Source organism: Rhinoraja longicauda, chromosome 18, assembly GCF_053455715.1.
Source record: "Rhinoraja longicauda isolate Sanriku21f chromosome 18, sRhiLon1.1, whole genome shotgun sequence".
In the NCBI taxonomy this organism is placed as follows: Eukaryota; Metazoa; Chordata; class Chondrichthyes; order Rajiformes; family Arhynchobatidae; genus Rhinoraja; species Rhinoraja longicauda.
The window spans coordinates 42,529,545-42,556,718 of NC_135970.1; the positions used below are offsets into that span (position 1 = coordinate 42,529,545).

Here is a 27,174-nt window from a genome sequence, read left to right on the forward strand (position 1 = left end):
AATTAAAATGAGGGAACTGTCAGTTAATTGTACAAGAGCAGTGTTGGTAACACTGCCCAATCTTGATTTAAAGTAGATAGCGATATTAATCACTTACCACAGACATCAAAGGCTTTATCTTCATTACTAATTTAACAAACCCCGCACTGTCTGGTGAAGTCTGACAAGGAGAACATATTAGTGAATGATGGGAGAAAAGGGAGGGGGCAGCCCATTAAAGTCGGATGAGTAGAAATGTCTTCACTGAGAGGATGATGAATCTTTGGAATTCGCTACCCGGGAGGGCTGTGAAGTCTGTCACTGAGTTCATTCAGAACAGATATTGATTTCTGGTTATTCGGCAACTTCGGGCCATAGTGCTATCCGGCACTGAATCAAGCCCTTTGGCCCACCTGACCCATGCTGACCGTTGGCATACTGGGCTAGTTCCATTTGCCTGCATTGGGCCCATAGCCCAATAAACCAATCCTATCCATATATTTTTCTGTAGGAAGGAATTGCAGATGTTGGTTTAAACCGACGACAGACTCAAAAAAACTGGAGTAACTCAGCGGATTAGACAGCATCTCTGGAGAAAAGGAATAGGTGATGTTTTGGGTTGAGATCCAACTTCAGACTGAGAGGCAGGAGAAAAAACCCATCTTCTGACTCTTAGTCTGAAGTTGGGTCTCAACCTGAAACATCACCTATTTTTCTCCAGAGATGCTGTCTGACCCTCTGGCTTACTCCAGCGTTTTGTGATTATCCATATATTTGCCCAACTATCTTTTGAAGACATGATAGTACCTCTGGCAGCCTTTAGTTTCAGACTCGTTTACCCATGTGTGTGCAGTTGTTAGTTTGCTATACAACTTGAAGGAGTGAATTGAAGACCAATCTTAGCCTATTTGTGACTCAAGAGCAACATTATTGTGACTAATAAATAACTTACCAGCTGTCCCGTGAATGAAGTGAGGAAACCGTTCTTGCAGGTATCATAAAATGCTGGAGTAACTCAGCGGGACAGGCAGCATCTCAGGAAAGAAGGAATGGGTGACGTTTTGGGTCAAGACCCTTCTTCAGACTCGTATACACAGGACAGTGTGTGTTGGATGTATCCACCTGTGAAGCAAGACTGTTCTTGTAGTCTAGGGCAGCAATATAGCCAGTTTGTGTGAGAAAGGTTACATGAGAAATATTAAGAGAAGTAAACCAGTTCGTTTGTATTAGTGGTTGTAGTTTGGAGATCTATAATAGCTTAAAGTTTAGTTTTGTTCAGTTTAGAGATATCTCGCGGAAACAGGCCCTTCACCCACCGGGTCTGCGCCGACCAACGATTCCTGCACGTTAACACTATCCTACACACAACTAGGGACAATTAACCTACAAGCCTGTACGTCTTTGGAGTGTGGGAGGAAACTGAAGATCCCGGAGAAAACATGCACGGTCACGGTCAGAACTTACAAACTCTACAGACAGCACCCGTAGTCGGGATCGAACTTTGGTCTCTGGCGCTGTAAGGCAGCAACTCTACCGCTGCGCCACTGTGCCCGTTGGTCAGGATATATGAAAAACTGACATAATGGAGGCAGAAAGATTACAACTCTGACATAATAGAGGCAGAAAGATTACAACTTTTAAGACATTTGTACAGGTACATGGATAGGAAAGGCTTATGTCACCAAACTGATGACAATTTCTGTATCTTTATTTATAATGAATGATCTCTTGCCCTCCACTTTGCTGCTGTAACACTGTGAATTTCCCCGGTGTGGGACGAATAAAGGAATATATTATTATTATCATTATATAAGGATATGGGCCAAATGCGGGCAACTACAGAAAGACACAAAAGGGGCGGTTTCAATGCTGTATGACTCTTGACTTTATAATTCCATTGGAACGTCTAACATTCATCGGGCAGCTGAAAGGCTATAATTTGACATTGTATCCTCAACTTGGGCCAATGGTGGTGTTGTGCAGCATTATGAATTCAAAATCAAAAAACCACACGAGCTGGAAATCAGAAACAAAACAGAAAAATACTGGAAATTGTTATCAGGTCAGACCGCATCCATGAGAAGAAAAATGACTTTGGAAATAGTGTGGAAACAGAGTCCACGCCGACCAACGATCGCTCTGTACACTGACACTATCCTGTACACTAGGGGGAATTTACCGAAGTCAATTAGCCTACAAACCTGTACATCATTGGAGTGTGGGAGGAAACCAGAGCGCCCAGAGAAAACCCTTGCGGTCACAGAGAGAGCCTACAAACTCCGTACAGATAGCACCCATAGTCAGGATCAATCCCGGGTCTCTGGCGCTGTAAGGCAGCAACTCTACCACTGCACCACTATGCCGACCCTTCATCAGAACTGAAAAGTAGACAAAAGAAGTTTGTAAAGCTGTGAGAAGAGTGGCGGGGGGAGTCTATAACAGGCTGAAGCCAGGATGACCATAAGGAGAAGATATAAACGTTTATTTTGCCAATGAGTAGTGAGAGCTTTTAGAGGGTGAGAATGTGGGAGTTACAAAATGCAGAGCAGGAGGACATGCCCAGCAGGACTGTAGGGCATGTTCTCCTCTCCCAGAGAGAGGGAAAAAACCAAGCTGTGGTTATATCACAGATGGATGAGTGATATGGACCAAAATCGAATTAGTTGAATTTGTAGAATTCAACATCGAGTCCAGAGGCTGCAGTGACCCAGACGGGTCCTCGTTATGGGATGTTGATGTTAAAATTTGTCTTCAAGTGTCTGGAATTAGATCTGAATCAGCAATCTTCTGACACGTTGGTGTGACTTCAAAGCCATGATGGACACCAAGGCTGACTTGGAACCAGTAGCTGTGTTTCATGTGTCAGATTGATGCTGCCTGGGCTGTGCCAATGACTGAATGCTTTGAAGTATTGTAGTCAAAGAGGGAAAGTATTGTAAGGAAAGAGTTATGTGAAGTCTCACTTGTTTTAAAAATATAATTGTGGAACAAATTTAAAGTTTAGCAGCGAGCCTGAAAAAACAATTTGAAGAGGGGAAAAGGGAAGGGAAATTAGTGTTGAAGCCAGCAGTGGAAGATTTTTTCGATTTGAAATGATTTCAAGTAACACTAGCCTTACATTCCTCACGATCACACCAAGCAGTTCAAAACTCGTGGGGCTATTTTTTTGCATTTAATGCATTGGTTTTATAATTTCATTTAATTTGGCAGTTTAAAATTTGTAAATCTTCCAAATAGTAAATACTAGACTGGCGTGGACCCATTGGGTCAAATCTCTCCTGCGGGCCGGGCAACCCTCCCCCAACTGACGACCCTCCCCCAACTGACGACCCTCCCCCAACTGACGACCCTCCCCCAACTGACGACCCTCCCCCAACTGACGATCCTTCCCCCAACTGACGATCCCGATTAAATTCTGAGCTCAGTTGAACAGTACTTTGCATCTGAAAGCGAAGAAGTTTAGCACAACTGCAAGTGTATAAAGGCAAACAAATCCATGCATAATTTCTCATCTTTCCCAGTTGTAATGAAGGATCCTTGACCAGAAACCTCTAAATCTGCTTCTCTCTCCACAGATGCTGCCTGACCTGAGTGTTTCCAGCAGTTTCTGTTTTTGTTTCAGCATTTCACTGTGGCACGGTGGAGCAGAGGGTAGAGCTGCTGGCTCACAGAATCAGAGACCTGAGTTCAATCCTGACCTGGAGTTTGCACATTCTCGCTGTGACCGTGTCGGTTTCCTCCGGGTGTTCTGGTTTCCCCCCACATCCAAAAGACACGCGGGTTTGTAGCTTAATTGGCCTTTGTAAATTGCCCAAGTACAGAGGGAGTAGATGAGAAATTGGGACAACAGAACCGGTGTGAATCAGTGGTCAGTGTGGACTCGGTGGGCCAAAAGGCCTGTTTCCATGCTGTATCCCAAAAACTAAAACCACATTTCCTACTGTTAGCTCTTGTCATAAGTACTAGTTGTCCTGTGTAGTTGCCACTCTGACCAGATAGATAACATACCACATATCTCTTAGTTATTAAGCATGTATTCCCAACAGGTCAATGATACCAATGCAAAACACAAAATCCTGGAGTAACCCAGTGGGTCAGGAAGCAGCTTGGAACGAATGAACAGGTGACCTTTCAGGTTGGGACTCTTTCTCAGATCATTTGCATCAACCAAACCTTGCCGTGAGTGAAGAAGGGTTCAGGCTGCACCTTGCGAGCCTGGGCTGGCGTCAGCAGGTCCATCTGCTGTAACTGAACTCCATTATAAAACGAGGGTTTACTGTACTTTGTAATTAAGCCATCGCCCCCCCCCCCCCCTCCCACAAACCTTTCCCTACTGTCCACCCCTGCCAACACACTTCTCAAACAACAGGTAGGTGTCTTCTCTCAGGCCTGTACTTTATTTTGATTACATACCTTGAAGATTACTTCCCTGCAGGAGAAATTAGTGGAAGTAAGACCCTGATTGCCCCATTATATTTTTTCCATTGTCATTTGCAAGCATCCTCCTCCTGCTCCATTAATTTTGGCTTTATTGATGTAATTGAGAGACTACTTCAGGAATTACGGCGCTTTCTTTTCCAGCAGTCCACCCAAGCATCCAACTGCGGAGTTTGAAGAGTGCAGCCACTTCTAGGTCAAACGACTCCACCAAGTAATTTTGATTTGTGGTCCTAAAAGGTTGCACTCCTATAATTTCCTCTGTAGTCGTAACCATCCTTTAGGTTCATGACGCATGGTTTTATGTGGCCGTTGATAGAATGTCATTGACATTTTAAATGCTTTTGTCAACTATATATCCCTCAAAATACATGCGGTTTCATTCTTAATTGCAATTCAAGTTTAAGACTGGATTTCAGAGATATTTTGAACTTGGAAACATTAATTCAAAGCGTTTTATTAGTTGCAGGTGTGATTGGGAATTTTATGGGACATATGGCAAACTAACTTCCAGCAGTATAAGCAAATGGACAGGACAGTATCTTATTAACGGGAGAAAGATGTTCTGTGCCATTCAGTACATCTGGATGTCCCATTAAATTTTAAATTATATCAGACTTTGAAATGTCACAATTGTAACCTTGATCACCAGGCGGCCAATTTTTAAAGTAATTTTTGGAATTGCTGTTAAAAAGTGCATTATTGCCTTATAAAATCTGGTTCTTTCATTTATAAAAGGTATTCGGATTTACATGATGCATTTTTCATTTTCTGGAAAACCATTGCTGGTGAGGTCCCCAGCCAGACAATGGTGGATGGGCAAATAAACCAAACGTAATGTGATTTAGTTGTATACCACCGATTTTCCAACTGATGGTCTGGCACCTGCATTACTCTGGCCAAAATGATGAGAGCATTGTGTGTAGCTCATGCTCATTCGGGACATGCGCTTTCATCCTGAAAGAGTTTATTGTTTATTTCTTTGTTAATTGGTAATTCTTTATTTAAGTTTCTCGCAGTCACTGGTGCTTTAGAGACACGGGAGGGGTACAATTGGTTGGTCAGGGGTGTATTGTTGAATTATTATTACGTGACCTCTGTTGGTCCGGTAAAATGGATAATCTGGCAAGACTCTTGAAATGCCTGGGTTTCTGCAAGGGTGCTGGAAAATCGATGGTGGAACTGTATTTAATTCTAGAATAAATGTGAGGTGGGACACCAGAAGTGTTGCTCATTTGTGCCATTTGAAGATGCAATTGGTACCTTGGTTAATAAGCTTTTTTCGAAGGTATTCTCTGATAGACCAACACTCTTTGCAAGGTGGCAGAATATTGGCTTGGATTACCTGTTAGATTGGCGGAATGTACAACCAGAGAGACAAGTCACAGCCAAATTTGCACGCTTGATATTGGTACTGCACATGAGGCACAGCGGTAGAGTTGCTGCCTTACCGTGCCAGAGACCTGGGTTTGATCCCAACTATGGGTGCTATCTGTAGGGAGTTTGTACGTTCTCCCCGTGGCTGCATAGGTTTTCTCTGGGTGCTCCAGTTTCCTCCCTCATTCTAAAGACGTGCAGGTTTGTAGGTTCATTGGCTTCTGTAAATTGTCCCTAGTGTGTAGGATAGAGCTACTGTGCAGGTGAGCACTGGTTGGCATTGGCTTTGTTTGCATGCTACCAGTCAAATCATACCATACACAAGTACAATGAAGCCATACGAAAGTACAACAGGTCGTGTAAAGAGAAAAATACCAGAGTGCAGAGTATAGCGTTACAGCATTAGAGCACAGTTATGAAGAATTGTTATGTTTAATTTTCAATCTGCTTGTACTGTGATTATTAATTACTAGTTCCTAATTGTTATTGAAGATTGATCATACGTCAATGTACGTCAGTATTAGCAAGTTGAGTTTTAAACAAATTTTTAACGTTGTATGTAACTTGAAGCTCCCATAATCTGTTTTAGTGGTCTTTGAGCACCAAATATTTGGGTGTGCCCACTGCATCTGATCAGATATTGGAAGTTGCCTGTCAGTGTGTGCATAAGCCAAATATGGACCTTAGCCTAACAAACAAGGCAGAGCGCTGAGATTCCTGCATTTACTAATTTCAGTAGGGTGCTAACAGATAGCTGCACCACTTGCACTTTTGAATAAAATTACAAGAGGGATTTTAGCCCTGTAGCTGCTGAAGTTTCATTGTGTCTCTTTAAAAAATGTTCCACATTGCAGTTCAGTATATTTTCTTGAGAAATGCAGCACTACAATTGAGATGGGTACCATAACTTAAAACCCTGACTAATTTGATCACTCAGTTTCAAGTTTCATAGCTTAATATATATTTTAAAATAACAGATTTTAAATTGTAGACACGAGGTTGTGTAAATGCTGGTTTACAAAAAAAGACACACATTGCTGGAGTAACACAGCGGGTCAGACAGCATCTCTTTATTTGCATTATTCCACCACTGGTAATCCGCCACTCTTCAGCTGCCTTGCCCCATATCTAATTGTGCCTCACTAATTCCCTTGGCTCCTTAAAACATACCTTCTCAGCTAAGCTTTTGCAAAACTATTCTTGTATATCTTTTTGCATTTTGGTATCAAATTTTGATAATGTTCTTTTACAATGCCTTGGGATTGTTCTGTGTCAGATTTATATTTTGCAATTAAGATGATCAAGGCTATTGGTTTCCAGCTCCTGTTCATTTTGTAACTGGACATGTTTTGTTATTAATCTTAATCTTAACAGATGGGTTTTTTTCTCTCCTTAAGAATCTTGGCATGACATGGTACTTTACCCAGGTCAGTTTGACTTGGCGTTATTGGGCAATAGCTATGTTAGATAGGCAATTGGTCAAGGAGCAGATGAAAGACGTGATCTGGGATGATTTGCTGGTGTCAGTCTTTGGCATTTGTTTCAAGTTGGCCTCCGTGTCGGTGGCAGCGTGACCAGGGAAGTGAATGTTGTCTGAGCTGGGGGCTTGCATTCTCAGCATCAGTTTTAATTTGGCCTCAGTACCAGAAATTCGCAGGGACTTCAGCGTTGTGCGAGTGAAGGACTTCACCAGCCTTGAAAGTTTTCCAGACCTGTTTAGTTTAGTGATACAGTGCAGAAACAGTCCAGTCGGCCCACCTAGTCAGGATGGAACCCGCCCGGGTCTGCGGACCGCGTTGAAAGGCAGCAACTCTACCGCTGCGCCACCGTGCCGCCATGTTGATATTCTGCACATACCTGTGGGTCGGGCATGGGAAGAATGGAAAGTCGGTGATATTGGGTCAGTTTCAGATTGGTTGTCACGGTTCCATCTGGGCTCGGATTTTCATTTTGTATCCAAAGAGCTGTCTTGTGAGTGTCCCATTCTGGTTGGGCAGTCGGTCCTTATTTACTTGATCCAGCCGCTGTCAAACAACTGGCCAACAAGCAGCTATTTCATATGTTGACTCGCTGCGATCCTTTGGATTTACGTCAGAGGATTATGTTTCAGTTATTTTAAACCATATTTCATATTTTAAGCCAAAAATCTATTGCTTTAATTACTCGTTGCTGACTGGCAGGGTAGTGTTGAGTTCTGTAACGTTAGTTCAATCCCTGGTAGTTAATGACACATAATGCTGCCTTCTCAAAGCCACCTGTAGGTATCATGCCAATGGTATGACCGTCATTTGCTATTTTTAATATAATAGCTGGATTAACTAATCCACTAAAATAGTACCTCATGGAATTGTAGACAAATGCTTTGTTTGAGGTGGAGTTTCAGGATCGGGGCATTTATTTCTGTATTATGACATAGTTGTGGAGGGTTTAAATTTTGTTTTGAACTGTTGTCATTGGTAATGATGAATTTGGCACCTGGAGCCTGTAGCCTTGCAGAAGTTCTGACACATGACTGCCTATCCTGTTCTGATTTCCACTTCATGCCTATGTTATTCAGTGTCTTTTCCATTTTTTGTGTCACATTTATGCCTTGATCTTAAAGTGTTCAATCTCCTCTATTGACATGTCACAAAATCCAGGAAAATGTCAATACTTTTCAGCAACCTGAATCTTAGTGTTTTATAATCAGTGTGAGTAGGGTTTACCCAAGTAATGTGTTTAGTTTGGTTTGCTTTGAGATACAGGCCCTCCAGTGCACTGCGTCCGCGCCAACCAGCTATCCCCGCACACGAGCACTATCCTACAAACACTAGAGACAATTTAGAATTTTTACCAAGCCAATTAATCTACAAACCTGTACTCCTTTGGAGTGTGGGAGGAAACCGGAGCTCCCGGAGAAAACCCACGCAGGTCACGAGAAGAACGTAACAAACTCCATACCGATAGCACCCGTAGTCAGGATGGAACCCAGGTGTCTGGCGCTGTGAGGCAGCAACTCTACTGAGGCGCCAGCATGTCGCCTTTGGTTCATCCTTTATTTGCAATGATGATCCATTGAAGTTAATTCTGAGTTTACTCCCTGAAAATATACAGAAGCCAACAATCTGGTGCATGGTCACCCTGAGGGCAACCATAGACTATAATCCTTGAGAACCCGCATTTCTGGAATTTCTCAAAGCCTTTGAACTGGAATTTTTCATTTCCCCATGAATGTAAGATTACTCTGGAGCCACAACAGACTGCAGATGCTGCATTGTAAACAGGAGTCCCAACCCAAAATGTCATCTGCCCAATTTCCTCCACAGATGCTGCTCGACCCGCTGAGTTCCTCCAGCCGTTTGTTTTTCGTTAGATTACTGTCAAGGATAAGAGGTCATGATTGTTTTTATAATTCAGTCATGGGATGTGTTTAGTTTTGTTTATTATTGTCACGTGTACTGAGGCACGGTGAAAAGCTTTTTTGTTGCGTGCTATCCAATCAACTAAAAAGCTACACACGATTACAATCAAGCTATGCACAGTAAAATATACAGCATAAAGGATATATATTTAGTGCAAGATAAAGTCCACGTTTCAGTTGCCTGATAACAGCTGGGAAGAAACTGTCCCTGAATCTGGAGGATTGCATTTTCAAACTTCTGTACCTCTTGCCTGATGGGAGAGGGGAGGAGAGGTAGTGAGACTGGTCCTTGATTATGCTGTTGCCAAGGCCAGCATAATCAAGGATATGATTATGTAGTGTAGATAGAGTCCGTGGAAAGGCGATTGGTGCAGTCTTAGGCAAGCAAGCATTAATTGCCCATCTGTAATTAACCTTTAGAATCTGACTTTGGACCGCTGCTGGGTATGTAATATTCATAATGTTTTGTTACTGTAATTTTGTACACGTGATTGATAAACTAGGCAATCTCCCAGGATAGTTCATATTCAAGCACATTACTCTGCATCTGGAGTCCGATATAAGATTGCCCTCCCTAGTGCACCCAATGGAACTTGGACACAAAATGAAGACTGTTTCCTGAAAGGCAGCATTGTGGGTCCCAGTGAGTGTGTCAACCTTCGTAAGGGGAAGGTGCATCGGTGTAAAAACCACTATGTTGCAACACTGGGGTTTAAAAGCAATAAATTCTAACAAAATATAGTCTTCAGTCCGGATGCTGTACTGTGGTGGTGGTATCGGTTTCTCTTCACTCAACCAAATGTTTTGTCGTGATTCAGACAGAATTGTGAGATTTATTTGGGCAACCCTGCGTTCATTTACAACAGGCAGATTGTGGAAATAAGTCATTGATTGGCAGGTTCTAAGGTGAATGAAACCATTTTTTATGCAATCATGGTACTCTGATGAGCCATTTGACACTTTGCACCTGCAATGGATTTTTGAATGAGTAATCCATTTAGTAGCATCGATGTTGTGAACTTGAAATATTTATCCAATTCCCTTTTAAACACTGCTGATGAATCTGCTTCACTGTCCTTTCAAACAACTGAAAAATTGAAAAAAAAACGACAGACACTGGAATTCTAAAATAAAAAAAAGATTGCTGGATCAGGAAGTGTCTGTGGGAAGAGAAACAGTTGATGTTTTGGCACTGTGACCTTTCATTAGAACTGAGACGAGGGATATTTTCAGTAGGAGAGATGTTGAGGGAGGGATATGTAGAACAAAGGCATTTCCCGATAATTGAATGAGCCAAAAAGATTTAATGAGGACAGGCAACAATGCATGAAGATTTAGGTCTTTGTAGAGTTCTGTCAATAGCAAGGTGATGGGACCTACCTGACAAGCCAGACTGTAGACTTCAGAGTGGAAACTGGCACTTTGGCCCATCGAGTCCGTGCCAACCAGCGATCACCCTGTCCACTAGCACTATCCTACACACTAGGGACAATGTACAGATGCCATAAACCTACAAACCTGTACGTCTTTGGAATGTTGGAGGAAACCGGAACACCCAGAGCAATTCATGCTGTCACAGGGAGAATGTACAAAGCCTATTCAGACAGCACCCGTAGTCAGGATCGAACCTGGAACTATGGCGCTATAAGGCAACGTATAAGTCAGGGTGCCTCTGTGCCACACTGACTTTTACAAGTAGGATACGAAAATAAAAGCGGAAAACGGGAAATATTTATCAGGCAGCATCTGCGGAGAGAAAACTCCGTTTTAAAAAATGTTGTCAACAAATCTGCATTCCCTTCCCCTGTAGAATTTCTCCCTGTTCTTTGCAACGTGAAGGGGCTTTTTAGTCTGTGCTGTGGTTTATTTTCTTAAATTTTCTGCTGAGGTAGTTACCACTTTGGAGTTTCCATTGAGTCTCCATCGATTCAAGAGTCACTCTGGACACTCTTGACCCTTGGGTTCTCTCACTCCTGGGAAATGGACAGATGTGATCATACAGACTAAAGTGGTGGAAGGGGAAATGCCACGCGGGAAGTACCCACCTCTTGCATCCTTTGTTTTTTTTAATAAATAATTTTTGTCAGCTTTTCATTATTGAATGGTTTAGAAGTTTAAGTCATCAACATGGAAAGGATTTTTATTGATGAGCGGTTATTTACTTTGGTCAAATAAATAGTACGGGATTTTTTTGCATGTTGAGAGGTAGAGAAAGGTTGAAGACCAAAGGGACCTTGGTCACTGATAAGTACAGAAGGCAAACAGTATATAGGCTTTTATTGCCAAAGGATTTGGGGACAAGGTTAAAGATATTTTACCATAATTCAGTATAGTCTTGGTGAGATCATATTGTTTTCTTACCTTAAAAAATGGATAGACTTGCTATCGAAAGAGAGCAGAGGAGGTTCAGCCAAATGATTTCACGGCTGACAGATCTGTCATGTGAAGAGCAGATTGAATAGGCTAGGCTTCCTTTGGGAGTTTCGAAGAAAGTGGTGATCTCATGAAAATGCACAAAATTTTTACAGTGCGTGACAGGTTAGATACAGAGTGCTTCCTGTGGCTGATCAGTCAAACTGGGGGTCACGGTCTTAAAATAAAGGATAAACCATTTAGGACTAAAATAAGGAGAATTTCTTTCCCCACATGTAGTGGATCTTTGTCATTTCCTTCCCTCCAGGGCTGTGGAGGCTCAGTCCTTGATTACATTCAAAACGGGTATCAATAAGTTTTTGAGTCATCGAAAAGGGCAGCACGGTGTCGCAGCGGTAGAGTTGCTGCTTTACAGCGCCAGACACCCGGGTTCCATCCCAAATACAGGTGCTGTCTGTATGGAGTTTGTACGTTCTCCCCGTGACCTGCGTGGGTTTTCTCCGGGTGCGTGGGTTTCCTCCCGCATTCCAAAGACGTACAGGTTTATAGGTAATTTGGCTTGGCATAAATGTAAATTATCCCTAGTGTGTGAAGGATAGCATTAGTGTGCGGGGACTCGATGGGCCGAAGGGCCTGTTTCCGCGCTGTATCTACAAACTAAACTAAAAATAAACTAAACTAAAAAATGGAGGGAAGTATGTTAGGGCAGTAGATTATTTTTTTGGGTAATGATCTATGGTTCTTTGGTATAGCACTTTATTGTCACATGTACCGAGGACCAGTGAAATTAATTTTTGTATACAGTTCAGTACAAGTATTACTATACATAAGCACTTTGATAATATGAGATAAGCATCTCGGATACGGTACAAGTGTATAGCAGCAGTACACTGCTGCAGTGTACAGAGTCGCCAGCTTGGTGCCATTTTCATGTTCCAGTTGTTGTAAGTGCAGGGATCTTGATCTGACCATGAAGGCCTGTTGTCCTGGCAGTGTTGTGGGGTCGGCCTGGCCAAGAGTGGCCGCGGTGCCCTCTGCCGCTGCTCCACCGCTGTAGGCCGTGCCCGGTCCAGGCGCTCGACCTCTTAGAGCGGCGCCTGGTCCAGCCCAGCCCCAGGCTGCTGCCGGGCCTCCAGCGGCCCACTCCCCCGCTGAATGACAAAGTAGGCTTGGGCAGAATTACCTACTGCTGCTATTCTTGTGAATGTTTGATCAGGAGCCATCCACCTGAAAACAGAAAACACATCTGCAACCCTGGCCCAGTGGGAAAACATTTGGAATTCAGAAGGTTGTGGGTTCAAATCCTGCTTCAGGTTCCACAATGCAAAAATATCTACATGAATTCTTTGACTGCAGCATGGATGAGACTTTAAACTAAGATTGTTCTTGCCCTCTTAAATTGGAGCTGATTTGAAATTCCCATGGAACTGTTTTGAAAAAGAGTTGGGAAATTCCAGTGACTATTACTTAATCCAAATTTACTTTTTTTAAAAAGCAGGTCATCTGATCATCTGAATAAGAATGTACATGTTAGTGAATCAGTAATGGCGATCATAGAGACTGCAGAATGGAACCAGGCCCTTAAGCCCACCAAACCCACACCCACCTTCAACCACCTGCCCACTTTAATCCTATATTCATCCTGTTTTTTAAAAAATTCTCCACATTTGCATTAATTCTCCCAAACCTTTATCACTCATGTAAAATTGGTGCGGTGTTTTATATTCAGTCAATCCTACCAAGAGCAGGCTTGTAAGTCCCAAGATCTCCTGCGTAATGCAGCATAGCTATCTGATCAGGTGGTACAGACATGATTACACAGCATAAATTCAAGGTTGAACCAAAAGGACAAAGTTAGTTGGAGATTGTATTGTTTTGTAGGTGGGAATTGTCGGTGGGGAAATGTTAATGGGAATAGATTCATAAGTTGCTTTCCAAAAGGAAATGGTTGAAAGGAAAGGTATTTGGGAAAAAGGATATTTCTATTTCAGCGAGAATGCAGGCAGAATGGGCTGATTGGCCTCTATTACGCTATTAAAGCAACACATTGTTTTGATCTGCAATGCACTGCCCAAAAGGATGGTAGATACAGATTAAGTAATCGCTGAAAGAGTGTTGTCCTTCAAATATTATTTATCCAACAATTTACAAGGTTAAATGAAATGGGGTGTTGGATGGTTGTGAAGCACAAGTATAATGAATGGGATGACTCATGGTTCTGAAATTGAAAATGTCACCAACTGCCTTGGCAACTATTAGGCAGTTGACAATTTATTTGCAAGAGAAAGTAATGTAATGGCTTTCATCAGGGTAAGAGAGAAACTTAGCTGTTGCTTTTCCCTTGAGTTTGTGATGTAATAATTCCTTCTATTTGTATCTACTGAGCTCAATGATCTCCTGTCAACTCATCCAGCAGGGTACTGGGACTTTCTCATATAAATGCTCAAGCATCTCCTCGTAGATGGTAATTATGGTGGTCTTCAGCATTGCTGACATTGGGGCTCATTGCTAGGGTTGTCAGGCTGCCTGAGAAGAGCCATCTTCTTGGCGTCCTTGAGATCTTTAATATTAATTTTTCTTGTGCCATTATCTCCTTTGCTGCCTTTGGTTTGGGGGCCAGGATAATGGAAATAACAGAGCAGATTAGGTTGGCAGACAGGTCCACGAATCATCAATACCTGTGGTGATATCTTCACCAAACTTCACCAAAACAGAAAGTCGACTAAATCCATCAGGTCCAAGTGCCTCAGCCTGGGTGTTGCCATAATCCTGTGCCTGTTTCCTTGAGAAAACAGTGTTGGTCATGACAAGATTACACTCCAAACATTTTTTCAGAAGAAGGACTCGATTGGAAATAAACTGAGATAGCTGGCAAGGCGGGATCACCAAATAGGGAGTAGCTGTTGCTATTCCCTCCTTACTCATCACACCTTGTAGAGGGGTGCGTCTTCCCAACCCTGCTAGTGACAGGTGACTTGGTTTATTTTCATTGAGAGTGGAGGCCAAGGATATTTACAAGGTTAAAATAAAATTTGGGTAACTGATTGCTGCCTTTATCCATGCTTCTGAGACCTGGATTGTTTACAGCTGGCACCACAGAACAGGGAAGAATAATGGCATTGCCTCTTCAAAGCCATGCAAGTCCTCTGGCAGGGTAAGTGAATCAATATCAGCATCTTTTCCTTAGTTGACATCTTCAGCATCAAGGCAGAATTACACTCGCTCAGTTTTGAAGGAGAGGCTGTTGTTCACGTGCACAGTGCCAGACTCCCGAAGCAGCCACACTGTTCTGAGCTGACATCATGCAATGTAGAAACAGGCCATTTGGCCATTGGGAGAAGGGAGGTGAAGCAACACTTTTACTCATGTCACGAGTCAGTATATATTTATTTTCTGACATTGTCTGGTCATGCTGTGCACATATTGGCTGCCACTTTCTTTGCATTACAAGTGACCACACTGCACGAGAAATATAAGAAGTTCATTGATTATTATGTGCTTTAGGACATCTTTAGCACTGAAAGCTTTTCATTTTTGCCATAACCATACACCTCAAAGTCTCTTCCCACCAGCAACAGGTAATGTAGTGCGAATGGTCCAAACTGAGGCACAGGCATCTGCGGACCATGACCAATCAATGTAGAAGGGGATCATTCAGGATTGCATTATGAACCACATCCCTCTGTCTGACCATATGGAGGTTCAGTATAAACTGCCCAGGTGAAAGATGTGCATCATCTCACAAATTATCCATCAGATCAGACACCTCCTTCCCTGTCTGTGACAGAGGCTGTGGGTTGTACATTGTTCTTATCAGTAACTTCAGAACAACTTGGAATGAAAACAAAAAGATAGACACAAAATACTGGAGTAACTCAGCGGGTTAGGCAGTGTCTCTGGAGAAAAGGAATGGGTGACGTTTCGGGTCGAGAGCCAGCACCAATGACCAAGAAAAGATGGATGAAAACAAGTCAGCTGGATTTTGACAAAAAAAATCCCAAGACTTAATATTTAAGGCTTAAAAAACAAAATGCAAGCAGGGCAGTTAGGATGCTTTCTGTCCAAAGTCTGACAAACAGTATCCAGTGATTTAATATCCATTGGCACTGTTCTTGGCTGCCTGATACCCACACTCATTCCAGTGCCTGCAATTTATTTTGTTAAAGTTTGTTACTTACCAAACTTCGAAATGAATCTGACATCTCTTGACCTTTCTGTCTACCCCCATTCCTTGTTCACCGTTCTCTCCATCTTTCCTCTATATTGATTATTTGCCTTGGATGATATAATTTCAAAAACATCCCTTTTCATGGAGAACTCTGGCCACATCGCTCGAGGTAGGGCCAATTTTCCATCGTTAATTCTTCATACATCATCGGTCAGCCTCCACTTCTGAGAAACGTATATTATTCTGTTGCTTGTTTTTCCAAAAGCAGAACAGTCAAGTCATGAGGTTGGGAGGGAAAAAGGTCCAAATTACAGACCAAAGCAGGAATTGCACGACTGGAGGTTCTAGCCAGAGGAAGGTATAGATTTATGAGATCATGTGAGAACATTCTCCGCAGGCAGATTGTAAGTGGCCCACTCTCAGTTGAGGGTTCATGTTCTTTGTAACTTGGAAGTGAAATCTTCCCATTTGTGCCCAAAGTTGCCTGGTAGTCCTGGGATGCGGCACACACGCTTTCTAAGATATAAATCGAATTGAAGAACTGCAGAGGTGCAGGATAAGTGTCTGGACATCTGCCTGAACATCTTTTCCTTTTGGTTGTTGCTTTTTATAAAATTGCACTCCTATGCACCCCTTTGGGGAACTTTCATCAGTGAAACATTACAGTCTTGACTTTACTGTTCTCAATAGACAATAGGTGCAGCAGCAGGCCATTCGGCCCTTCGAGCCAGCACTGCCATTCAATGTGATCATGGCTGAGCCTTCTCAATCAGTACCCCGTTCCTGCCTTCTCCCCATACCCCCTGACTCCGCTATCCTTAAGAGCTCTATCTAGCTCTCTCTTGAATGCATTGAGAATTGGCCTCCACTGCCTTCTGAGGCAGAGAATTCCATAGATTCACAACTCTGACTGAAAATGTTTTTCCTCATCTCAGTTCTAAATGGCCTACCCCTTATTCTTAAACTGTGGCCCCTGGTTCTGGACTCCCCCAACATTGGGAACATGTTTCCTGCCTCTAACGTGTCCAACCCCTTAATAATCTTATACGTTTCGTACGGTCCTCTTCAGCTTTGTGATGGTAGGGTTAAATTCGCCCCAGCTATTGCATATTATGCTTCTCCGTTGCTGCGTGAGCCTCTGTCTAATTTGGTGATGTCAATACTATTGAAGGTTTGGTGGAAGAATCATAGAATTCATTAAGATCAAGATTGGCTGTTCAAGATAATTTACACACAAAGAGCAATTAAAGAGAACAGTTTGCATTCCTATATTACCTTCCATTTATAATGTTTTGAGTGATGGTCCACTTTGGAGTGAGGCTAGTTTGAGCGAAAAGCAGAGGGTACTTTTGCACTGGATCTAGGTGGCTGTTTTGGTATTTGTTTATGGTGACAAGTGTCAACACTCATGGCAGAGATTAACCGTCAGTCCAGTGGATGATCAAATTAAAATACTTTATTTTATGCCATTCTCTGGTTCTTTAAAGTTCAACACGATTGTCCAGCAAATTTAGACCGTACACCTGCCCAACACTTGCTTGAAAGTGCGGTGTCATGCGCTTGTTTCTGTGATTCAATATACCATTATTCTTTGCACTGGATGAATGCAGGCAAGAGTTGCCAGCATCAAATTGCTCATGAGAATTCATTACCCTGGAGATATATTTGAAATGATGTAAGTGAGCTATTTTTTCCCCTTCTCTTGGCCATTGCTCCATCATTCCTGAATTGAATGAATAACTGGAACTGGAGAGTAGCTTAAATAAATCTTTTTGTCCAGTTGACAAGGCATAAACAGTGATGTACCACAGAACTTGGTGCTGGAGCCTCAATTTATAATTTGTGTAAATGACTTGGATCAAGGCTCCAATTGTATGGTTGCTAAATTTGTCGATGACAAAAGTATTGGTTGAACACTGAATTATGAAGAGCACACCCTTGGAAGTCAACAACAATGTAAATCCAAACTTATTGGAGTCATAGTCATATAGCACGGAAGCAGGTTCTTCGGCCCCTGTATCTGCCTCAACAATCTCTTCTGGTAGCTCGTTCCATTTATCCATCACCCTCCTGTGAGGCAAAAGTTGCCCCTCATGTTCCTATTTAATTTTTCCCCTCTCACCTTAAACCTATGTCCTCTGGTTCTTGATTTCCCTACTCTGGATAAAAGACTGCATTTACCCTATTAATAACGCTCATGATCATAGAACCTCCATAAGATTACCCCTCAGTCTCTTGCCCTCCAAGAAATAAAGTCCTGGTCTGCTCAGCATCTCCCTACAGCTCAGACTTTCAAATCATGGCAACATCCTCATAAATCTTCTCTGTACTCTTTCCAGTTTTACACCATCCTTCCAATAACAAGGTGACCAAAACTGAACACAGTACTTCAAATGTGGCCTCACAGTACTTCAAATGTGGTCTTTACAACTGTAAAATAACACCCCAACGTCTATACTCAATACCCTGACTGATGAAGGCCAATGTACTGAAAGCCTTCTTGCCACCTTATTTTTGATTTTGAGATACAGCACGGAAACAGGCCCTTCAGCCCACCGAGTCCGCGCCGCCCAGCGATCCCCGCACATTAACACTATCCTACACACCCTAGGGACAATTTTTACATTTTCCCAGCCAATTAACGTACATACCTGTACGTCTTTGGAGTGTGGGAGGAAACCGAAGATCTCGGAGAAAACCCACGCAGCTCACGGGAAGAATGTACAAACTCCGTACAGACGGCGCCCGTAGTCAGGATCGAACCTGAGTCTCCGGCGCTGCATTCGCTGTAAGGCAGCAACTCTACCGCTGCGCTACCCTGCCGCCACTTTCTACCTGTGATGCCACTTTCAGGGAACTATGTAGTTGCCCCCCTAGATCCCCCTGCTCTACAACACTCCACAGGGCCCTGCCATTCATTGTGAAGGTCCTGCCCTGGTTTAACACCTTACCTTTATCTGCAATAAACTTCATTAGCTATGCCATAGCCTGCTTTCCCAAGATGTTGCTACAATTTTTGATAACTCCATGTTTGATATCTACAATATCACTCACATTGGTGTCATCTGCAGACTCACTAATCATGCCTTGTGGATTCACATCCAAACCGTTGATATAAGCCGCAAACTTCAAAGGTTATGGGAAGAAGGCAGAAAAATGGGGTTGAGGGAAATATAGATCAGCCATGATTAAAAGGCGTTGTTAATGGCATAATTCTGCTTCTATGACTCATGAGCTTATGAACTATAATCAGCAATGGGCCCAGTACCGATCCCTGAGGCACTCAGTCACAGGATTCCGGTCTGAGAAACAACCTTCCATTATCATCCTCTGCTTCCTTCTATGAAGCTAACTCTATATCCAGTCGACTAGCTCCCCCTGGATCTCATGTGATCTAACCTTCCAGTGCATCCATGCGGAACTTTATCAAATGCCTTAATGAAGTCCATATTGACAACGACTATAGCTTTGTCCTCATCAACCTTTTTGTTACTTCAAAAAATCTCATTCAGATTCAGAAGACATGATATGATCTCCCATGCACAAAACCCTGCACCAACTCCTCAGCCACACATTCATCTGTCCCATCTTATTGTTCCTACCCTCACGAGCATGTGGCACCAAGAGTAATCCGGAGATCAGTCCCCAAGAGGTCCTGCTTATTAACTTTTTGACTAACTCCCTATACTCATTTTGCAGAACCTCATCCTTTTCTTTCCCATGTCATTTGTGCCAACATGCACTACGACTTGTGGTTGTTCACTTTCCCCTTGAGAAGACAGTCCGACACATCCTGGACCCTGGCACTAGGGAGGCAGCATGGAGTCTCGGTTGTTGCCGCAGTATATCCTGTCTCCCTAACTAATAAGTCTTCTACCACTATGGGTCTGCCTGACACTATCCTTCCCCGCCCGCCGTGCCTCAGAGCCACAGATCTGAGTGCTTCTGTTGCTCATCCCTGATGGGCCATTCCCCTCAACAGTATCCAGAAAAAGGGTATAGCTGTTTTGAAGGGGAATGACCACAGGGCCATACAAAGAGAGGTGAGCTGTCTTAACTTCATCAAGCATGTCTACAACTTGAGCCTGTTGAAGGTTGGTTGACCTGCTCCTTCCTGAGGTGTCCTGCTGTTCAAACCGTACAGACCTGTCACAATCAATGAAGCAAGTTAAACAGGAAGTGTTGTAACAATGCCGAGCTGGCTTCCTCTCCTTCCCTTCACCTATAGCTGAGCATGTTTTGGTTTGAGATGACTCCAAACAGCCAATGGCAGGCACAACATCAAAACTCAGGGTATGATAGCTGTCCACACTCTCAGTTTGGATTGTATTTGAGCCAGAATGTGGGGACTTGGGATTTTCAGTCGTGTATATTCTTGATGGCCTTTCATGTAAAAAAAAAAAACCATGGCATTAAATTGAGGATTTTTAGTAGAACCTGCTTTTATAGCGAACAAAAGTGAGTGAAAGGGGAATCAGGTTTTCATTGAAAAAAATGTTGTCTTTTCTAGTTAAAGGGTTTTTGAGTGATTTGCCTCTGGTGTTTACGCAAATTAGAATTAATTTGAGGTAATATTGGGCTTGAGGGGAATGGTTGAAAGGAAGGTCTTGCTATAATATTATGGTGCTCTAATAAAGTCTATTGACCCCTAATGGGAATCAGATTCCCTGAAAGGCAACTTTTTAGGAAATTGTGACAAATCTCTTGATCGCTCTTTAAGTTTTAAGTTGTAATTGCTGTGAATATGGCTGGCTGTGCTTGCTGACAAAATGTGCTTAATGGTGTTAATGGGCCTGCTTTCATTTTTTGACCTTTCACCAAGTTCCTCAGCCTGCAAAATCACTCAAAATCTCCTTTGATCATTAGAGGAAGGACTGGGGAGGTCATCTCTTGAAACATGTAAACTTCTAAGAGTGACAGAACAAATACTGTGGCACTTTTCTCAGTGGGGGGCATGGCCAGATTTAGACACTGTGGCAAGAGGATCCACTGCAAGAGGATCCATTTCTGGTCATTTAAAAGTGGGATGAGGAGAAATTGTTTTGTGATGGAGGTTGTTAGTGTCACCCCTTGTGAATGCCCAGTCATTGACTACATTTGTGGCTGGGGTGGATAAATTGTGTGTTCACAGATTTAGTAGGACATGGAGTTCTGCAGGAGAGTGGAGATGAAATAGAGGATCAGCTAGTGTTGAATGGCAGGACACAGTCAAGTGGCAGCATAGCCTCGTTCTTTATGTTCTACTTTTGCTATTCATCCCTTTTGTAATGCCTTGGACTTGAAAACAAGTGCTTAATGTCCTTTACTTAAAAGATATCCACCACCCATTTTGAATTGTCTGCAAAATAAGAGCGAGGTCCATAAAAGCACTGTTCTGGGTTGATGAAATAAAATGAAAGAGTTTTATTTTAAACTGTTGTGATGTAGTATGCTGTTCTATTCTAAAACCATGCCAGTTTTTTGTTGGTGTTATTGGGATGTAGGAGAGCAAAGTGGTTTATTGCAGCATGCTTTCCCTATGAGCCCTTCACAGCAGGAAGAAATGCTGTTCTACAGCAAAATCTGCACAGAAACACAGTCAAGAGTCCAAATGTTGGTTTGCGAGCTTACCAGCTGCTGGTCATTAATCACTTATGCAACCCTCACCCCTCTCCCTGCCAATACCTGCACTCAAACTGAGCACATGTGGACATCTAAGAGGCATTGTAGGTGAGACTAAAGAGAGCATGGCATGTAACCTAAGTGTAGACTAGTCCATTAGAAAGTGCTCCCCAAAGTATTCAAAAGCGTTTGCTTTCATTTCTATTGTATTTGAGCTAGAGCATAATCCTGCTGCCTATATTCTAATGTACACTGTCAAATTTTCCATCGCCCTTGGCTTGTTGACCTACATTGACTCCAGGCCAGGCATTACCTCTGCAGGCCATCGCCAGGTTATGAACAGTCATCCTATGGGTACCCATACACTTACAAACGAGCTCCTGCAATGTTGTTAAACTCAAAAGTCCAATGTCCATACATACCATCATTCACATCAACAGCAGAATTCGTTTCTTGCTCTAATTGTGGTAATTGGTCTTTCTTATCAATCCTATGGGGTTTTGATGCCATTCTTCACAGTGTGGAGGTTTGTCTACCACATCTAGTGATTTGGGGGTACATTTTGGCTTAAAAATCAACTTTTGGACCTTTGTAAAAACTGAACTAACTAATTTGGTACCAGGAGTGGTCTGTATTTTGAAGTTTTTATCCTTGTTTCCATGGCTTTTCACCTTCCAGTTACATTGACTTTAGTTTAGATTAGTTTAAAGATACAGCATGGAAACAGGACTTTTGGCCCACCAAGTCCACGCCAGCCCTCGATCTCACTTTTTCGTCCACTCCCAACACATTAGGGACAATTTGTTTTACTGAGGTCACTTCATCTACAATCCTGCACATCTTTAGGATGTGGGAGAAAACCCAGAGTAAACCTACAGGGAAAAACGTGCAAACTCCACACAAACTGCACCTGAAGTCAGGATCGAACCCAGATCTCTGGCACTGAGGCAGCAGCTCTACCAGCTGCACCACTGTGCTGCCACTTGCCCCAGCCTCTTGACTCTTCAGGAGTGTTGTAGAGCAGAGGGATCTAGGAGTGCAGGTGCATGGTTCCTTGAAGGTCGAGTCGCAGGTAGATAAGGTGGTCAAAAAGGCTTTTGGCACATTGATCTTCATCAGTCAGAGTATTGAGTGTAGTTGGGAGGTCATTTTGCAGTTGTCTAAGATGTTGGTGAGACCACATTTAGAATATTGTGTTCAGTTCTGGACATCATGTTATAGGAAAGATATTGTCAAGCTTGAAAGAGTTCAGAAAAGATTTACGAGGATGTTGCCAGGACTAGAGACTGTGAGCTCCAGGGAGAGGTTGAGTAGGCTGGGTCTCAATTCTTTGGAGTGCAGGAGGATGAAGGGTGATCTTAAAGAGGTGTATAAAATCATGAGAGGAATAGATCGGGTAGATGCAGAGTCTCTTGCTCAGAGTATGGGAATCGAGGACCAGAGGACATAGGTTCAAGGTGAAGGGGAAAAGATTTAATCGGAATCTGAGGGGTAACTTTTTCACACAAAGGGTGGTGGGTGCATGGAACAAGCTGCCAGAGGAGGTAGTTGAGGCTAGGACTATCCCATCGTTTAAGAAACAGTTAGACAGGTACAAGGATAGGACAGGTTTGGAGGGATATGGACCAAGTGCAGGCAGGTAGGACTTGGTGGCCGGTGTGGGCAAGTTGGGCCAAAAGCCTGTTTCCACACTGTATCACTCTATGACTCTATGACTGTAAGTTGTTAATGTTTTGGAGCAGCTCAGCGGGTCAGGCAGCATCTGTAGAGAGAATGGACAGATGGTGTTTCAGCTTGGGACCCTTCTTCAGACTGATTCGAATGGGGGGGGGGGAGGAACCTGGAAAAGAGAGGTGGGGGCAGGACAAAACCTGGCAAGTGATAGGTGGATTCAGGTGAGGGGGATTTGATTAGGTAGAGAAAGTGACAAAGGCTAGAGATGGAAAAGGAAACAAAATGGTGTTAGATATGGAGCGAAGAGGAGTGAAATGTAAAGCCAAAGGGATGGATGTAGGTGGAAGGGGACGTGGAGGGTGTAGGTGGAAAAGGATGGAACAGCAGGAAAGGTGGGCACTGCGGTGAGGAAGAGCACAGAACATAGAGAGGGGGTGCAGGGTGGGATTACTTAAAATTGGAGAATTCAGCGTTCATGTTCTTGACATACTACATGGCTTCTTGGGTCGGATAGATGTTTTTAAAGGAAGCACAATGTTTTATTTCATGTGATGGTCAGAGCTTCCCTATTGTGACACCACACTATGATGCAGTCAGCTCTTGGTATCTACTGATGTTTGTGTATCGAAGGATGTAGAGTGTTGAACAACACAGGACCATTTCCATTCAGGCACCCAGCCTTATTTCTCTGTTATCGCCTGCTGAAGTTCACTTGCAAAAAGCAGCACATGCTGTACGTATTTGTCCTTGGTTAGGCATTGATATCTATCGTTTAGTTTCCCAGTCAAAAAGTAGTACTTTTCATCTGCTTGCCCGAGTATAACTGGTTAACGGTCTGGCCTTGCGTTCAAAAATAATTTTCAAAAAAATATACTGGATATTGTAAAGATCATGAATGATCCAACATGCATGCGAATATTGGTATAAATTAAAAGTGTTTTAACAGTTTTAACATTTGGTATTGATGTTCTGTTGAAGTTCTTGGAATGTAAGGCTGTTTCAATTCTAGTTAAAGATCTTGTTGAATATTTATGTAATCTTCCCGGGGGAAAAAAAAGGTTGCCACCAAGTTGCTCAAGGTAGAATCTCTTCAGTTTTGTTAATCGATCCTCATCTTGGGCACCTTTCCATCAGCATTGAGAAATGAAGAGGGAAATTATCTGTGACCGTGGTTCCCAACCGTTGTAAATGAAAAACCGCACTTGTAAAATGTACCGCACTCTCCTCTTAAACGTCTGGTACCATCGTGGTCCACTCCTTACCAGGAGTTGGAGCTGTTGCACAGGTTCCTAAGACTCTGATCAGCCCTTTAGTTGGGGCTGCTAACATACTAAGACATTTTTCTTGTTAACTTTCTGACTAAATTATTTTCATGATCAAAGCCTTATTGACTCCTTGCAACCTTTGCCCAGCCTCAACCACTCCCAGTCCTTGAGTCCTTGGTCTTTGGTGTTATTTTCATGCTGCTGAAGAAAACCTCTTGCCTCAGATTCTGAAGATCACAGATTCAAGCTCTGCACTGGAGCCTGATGACAAATGGTTGGCAGGGTCTTGAGGGAATGCTGCATTGATGGCTTTCTAATGCAATATTCAACAGAGGTCTGAATTCCTATTTAAATGCAACAGTGCCAGTGAATTTAGAAGAGTAGAAGAGTAGCCTATTTGTCATTAAAGACAACTTTAAAAACAAAATCATTTTTTGTTGTTAAAAGCAGTGACGTTTGTGGAAACTTGCTCAGCCCAAATGCATTTGGTTTTAAAGAAGTTAACTGGGGCACATGGGGAAGAATGTGAAAGGTGTTATATGAATGCAGTTGATCTGGAATCTAGGATACATTGGTCAGGAAAGGATGGAAAAGATTGTTTTACAAGACTGCACGACACCTTGCCATGGTGTTGTATACAATACGAAGCATTTGTTTATTCCTAGTTGCTTTGTGGAGCTTTAAAATTTCTGCATGGCTCATTCATTGCCAATTTACAAATTGCTATTTTGTCTTTGTCCACTATCCGCTGTGTATGTTTTGTTATCGCTGATCATATTTGCATTTTTCATTGTCTTTATGCACATTTCCCTAGTGCAGGTGTATAATTTCCCTGAAATTTTCGATGAGTTGGGCAGGATCTGGTTCACTCCCAACTGTAAAGTAGCAGCAGTGGTGAGGCTCAGAAGCCTGATCCATGCAAGGGATTTCTGAAGTATGCTTCCCTGAATTACCTTGTCTGGAATTGTCGCCAACGGCATTTAATTTATCACAGAAACTCGCAAACCTTCTCTGTGCGCTTTATTGATATCTGCAAGTTCTTTCGTCCTAGATGTTCTTGCCAGGTACTCATTATGTACCTGCAGCTGAGGACAAGTTGGCCATTGCGATCAAAGTACCTATGATAGATGGATGACGTATTATATCTCAAGGGGCCAATTTGGGCCACACCCATCTCTCTGCCCTTCCAGACGGTACTTGATCCAGCAGCAAGCCGCTGAACCCTGTCCAGGCCCATTAGACTATGAAGCTACAGCTGTCCAGCTGGCTTTGAGGGGCGTTGCACAGTAGGCCCCTGTGAGCACAAGGCTAGTATTTGCACGGGTGAAGTTGTGCAGTATGCTCATTCATTAATCTCTCCTTTTTTTTGTTCTTTGTCAATGCAGGTATGGCCTCACAAGTTTTGGTCTGCCCACCACACATTTATCAAACTCAGACAAGTGCCTTTTGTAGTGTGAAGAAACTGAAAGTTGAGCCAAGTAGTTGTGTGTACCATGAGAGAACTTATCCCCGGACTTACATAAACGGACGGAACCTCGGCATTGCCCACCCACCACACGTGGCCGGCTCTTCCTTTCAGTTGAAGAACTCCACCGGCAAACCTTGCGGACATAACATTCTGGTGGCAGCGAGTGCCATTGCATTGGACCCGTTGTGTACCGCTGGGGTCCCAGCAGCGCAGGCGCCGCAGCGCCCCCTGGCGGTGGCACCACAGGGCGAGAGGCCGGGAGCCAGTCTGACCTTGCTGGAGAACTACCAGCGATGCGGGCTGAAGAGAAAGAGTGAGGAGCTCGACAACCGAGGTAGCGCCATGCAGATTGTGGATGAACTGTCAATAATGCCGGCGATGATGCAAGTGGGCGTGGGGAACCCCGTCTCTGTGGTGACCACCGCCTCGAAGCAGAACAGTGCAAGTGGCGATGGAGACTACCATCTGATGCAACACGAAGTGCTGTGCTCCATGAAGAACACCTACGAGGTCCTCGACTTCCTGGGCCGCGGCACCTTTGGCCAGGTGGTGAAGTGTTGGAAGAGGGGTACGAATGAGATTGTGGCGATAAAAATCTTGAAAAACCACCCCTCGTATGCACGGCAGGGGCAAATCGAAGTTGGCATCTTGGCACAGTTGAGCAACGAAAACGCAGACGAATTTAACTTTGTGCGTGCCTACGAGTGCTTTCAGCACCAAAATCATACATGTTTGGTATTTGAGATGTTGGAGCAGAATTTATATGACTTTCTAAAGCAGAACAAGTTTAGTCCCTTGCCCCTAAAAGTGATCAGGCCAATCTTGCAGCAAGTGGCCACTGCACTGAATAAACTAAAGAGCCTTGGTTTAATCCATGCGGACCTCAAACCAGAGAATATCATGCTGGTCGATCCCATTCGGCAGCCTTACAGGGTTAAAGTGATCGACTTTGGGTCGGCCAGCCATGTGTCCAAAGCCGTATGTTCTACGTATTTGCAGTCGAGGTATTACAGGTGAGTGCGATCTCCTCCTCTATGGAACAGCAGATGATTTGAACAGGAATATTTTTCTCGTTGTAAGCCGCACACATTAACAAACGTTGGAAACTTGCAGGTTCGGTTTGATGATACATACAATGGTTCAATTAGAGCTCCACTATTCTTGCACATTGCTGTAGCAAAGGTATTTCCTCATGTTCCCACAGATCCTGTTGTCTTGTTTATTATAAGTAATGTTGAATTTGAATTTCAGGGTGGTGGTTGGAGAATTTCTGTGCTTTTATGATTGATTGTTATCTGCGATTGGCTATGAATTGGCATTGGTGTGTGTCTGTTAAGCAGACTGTTAGTGTCACAATGTCTGGAAGGCCCCGAGCTTTCTTTGAAGCAAGTAGTAGCTTTAACCCAGTTATAGCTGGCCTGTGCACACTTGG

The 27,174-nt window shown here is 43.2% G+C and overlaps 1 protein-coding gene across 1 annotated transcript in view; it reads left to right on the forward strand.

Annotated features, from left to right (window-relative positions):
- Window positions 1-26,759, forward strand: part of LOC144602151 (homeodomain-interacting protein kinase 3-like) — a 39,080-nt gene extending 12,321 nt beyond the window's left edge. The window contains exon 2 of the mRNA XM_078414886.1: window positions 25,660-26,759. Coding sequence (XP_078271012.1) covers window positions 25,660-26,759 — 1,100 coding nt within the window. The remainder of the gene's footprint in view (window positions 1-25,659) is intronic.
- The last annotated feature ends 415 nt before the right edge of the window (window positions 26,760-27,174 follow it).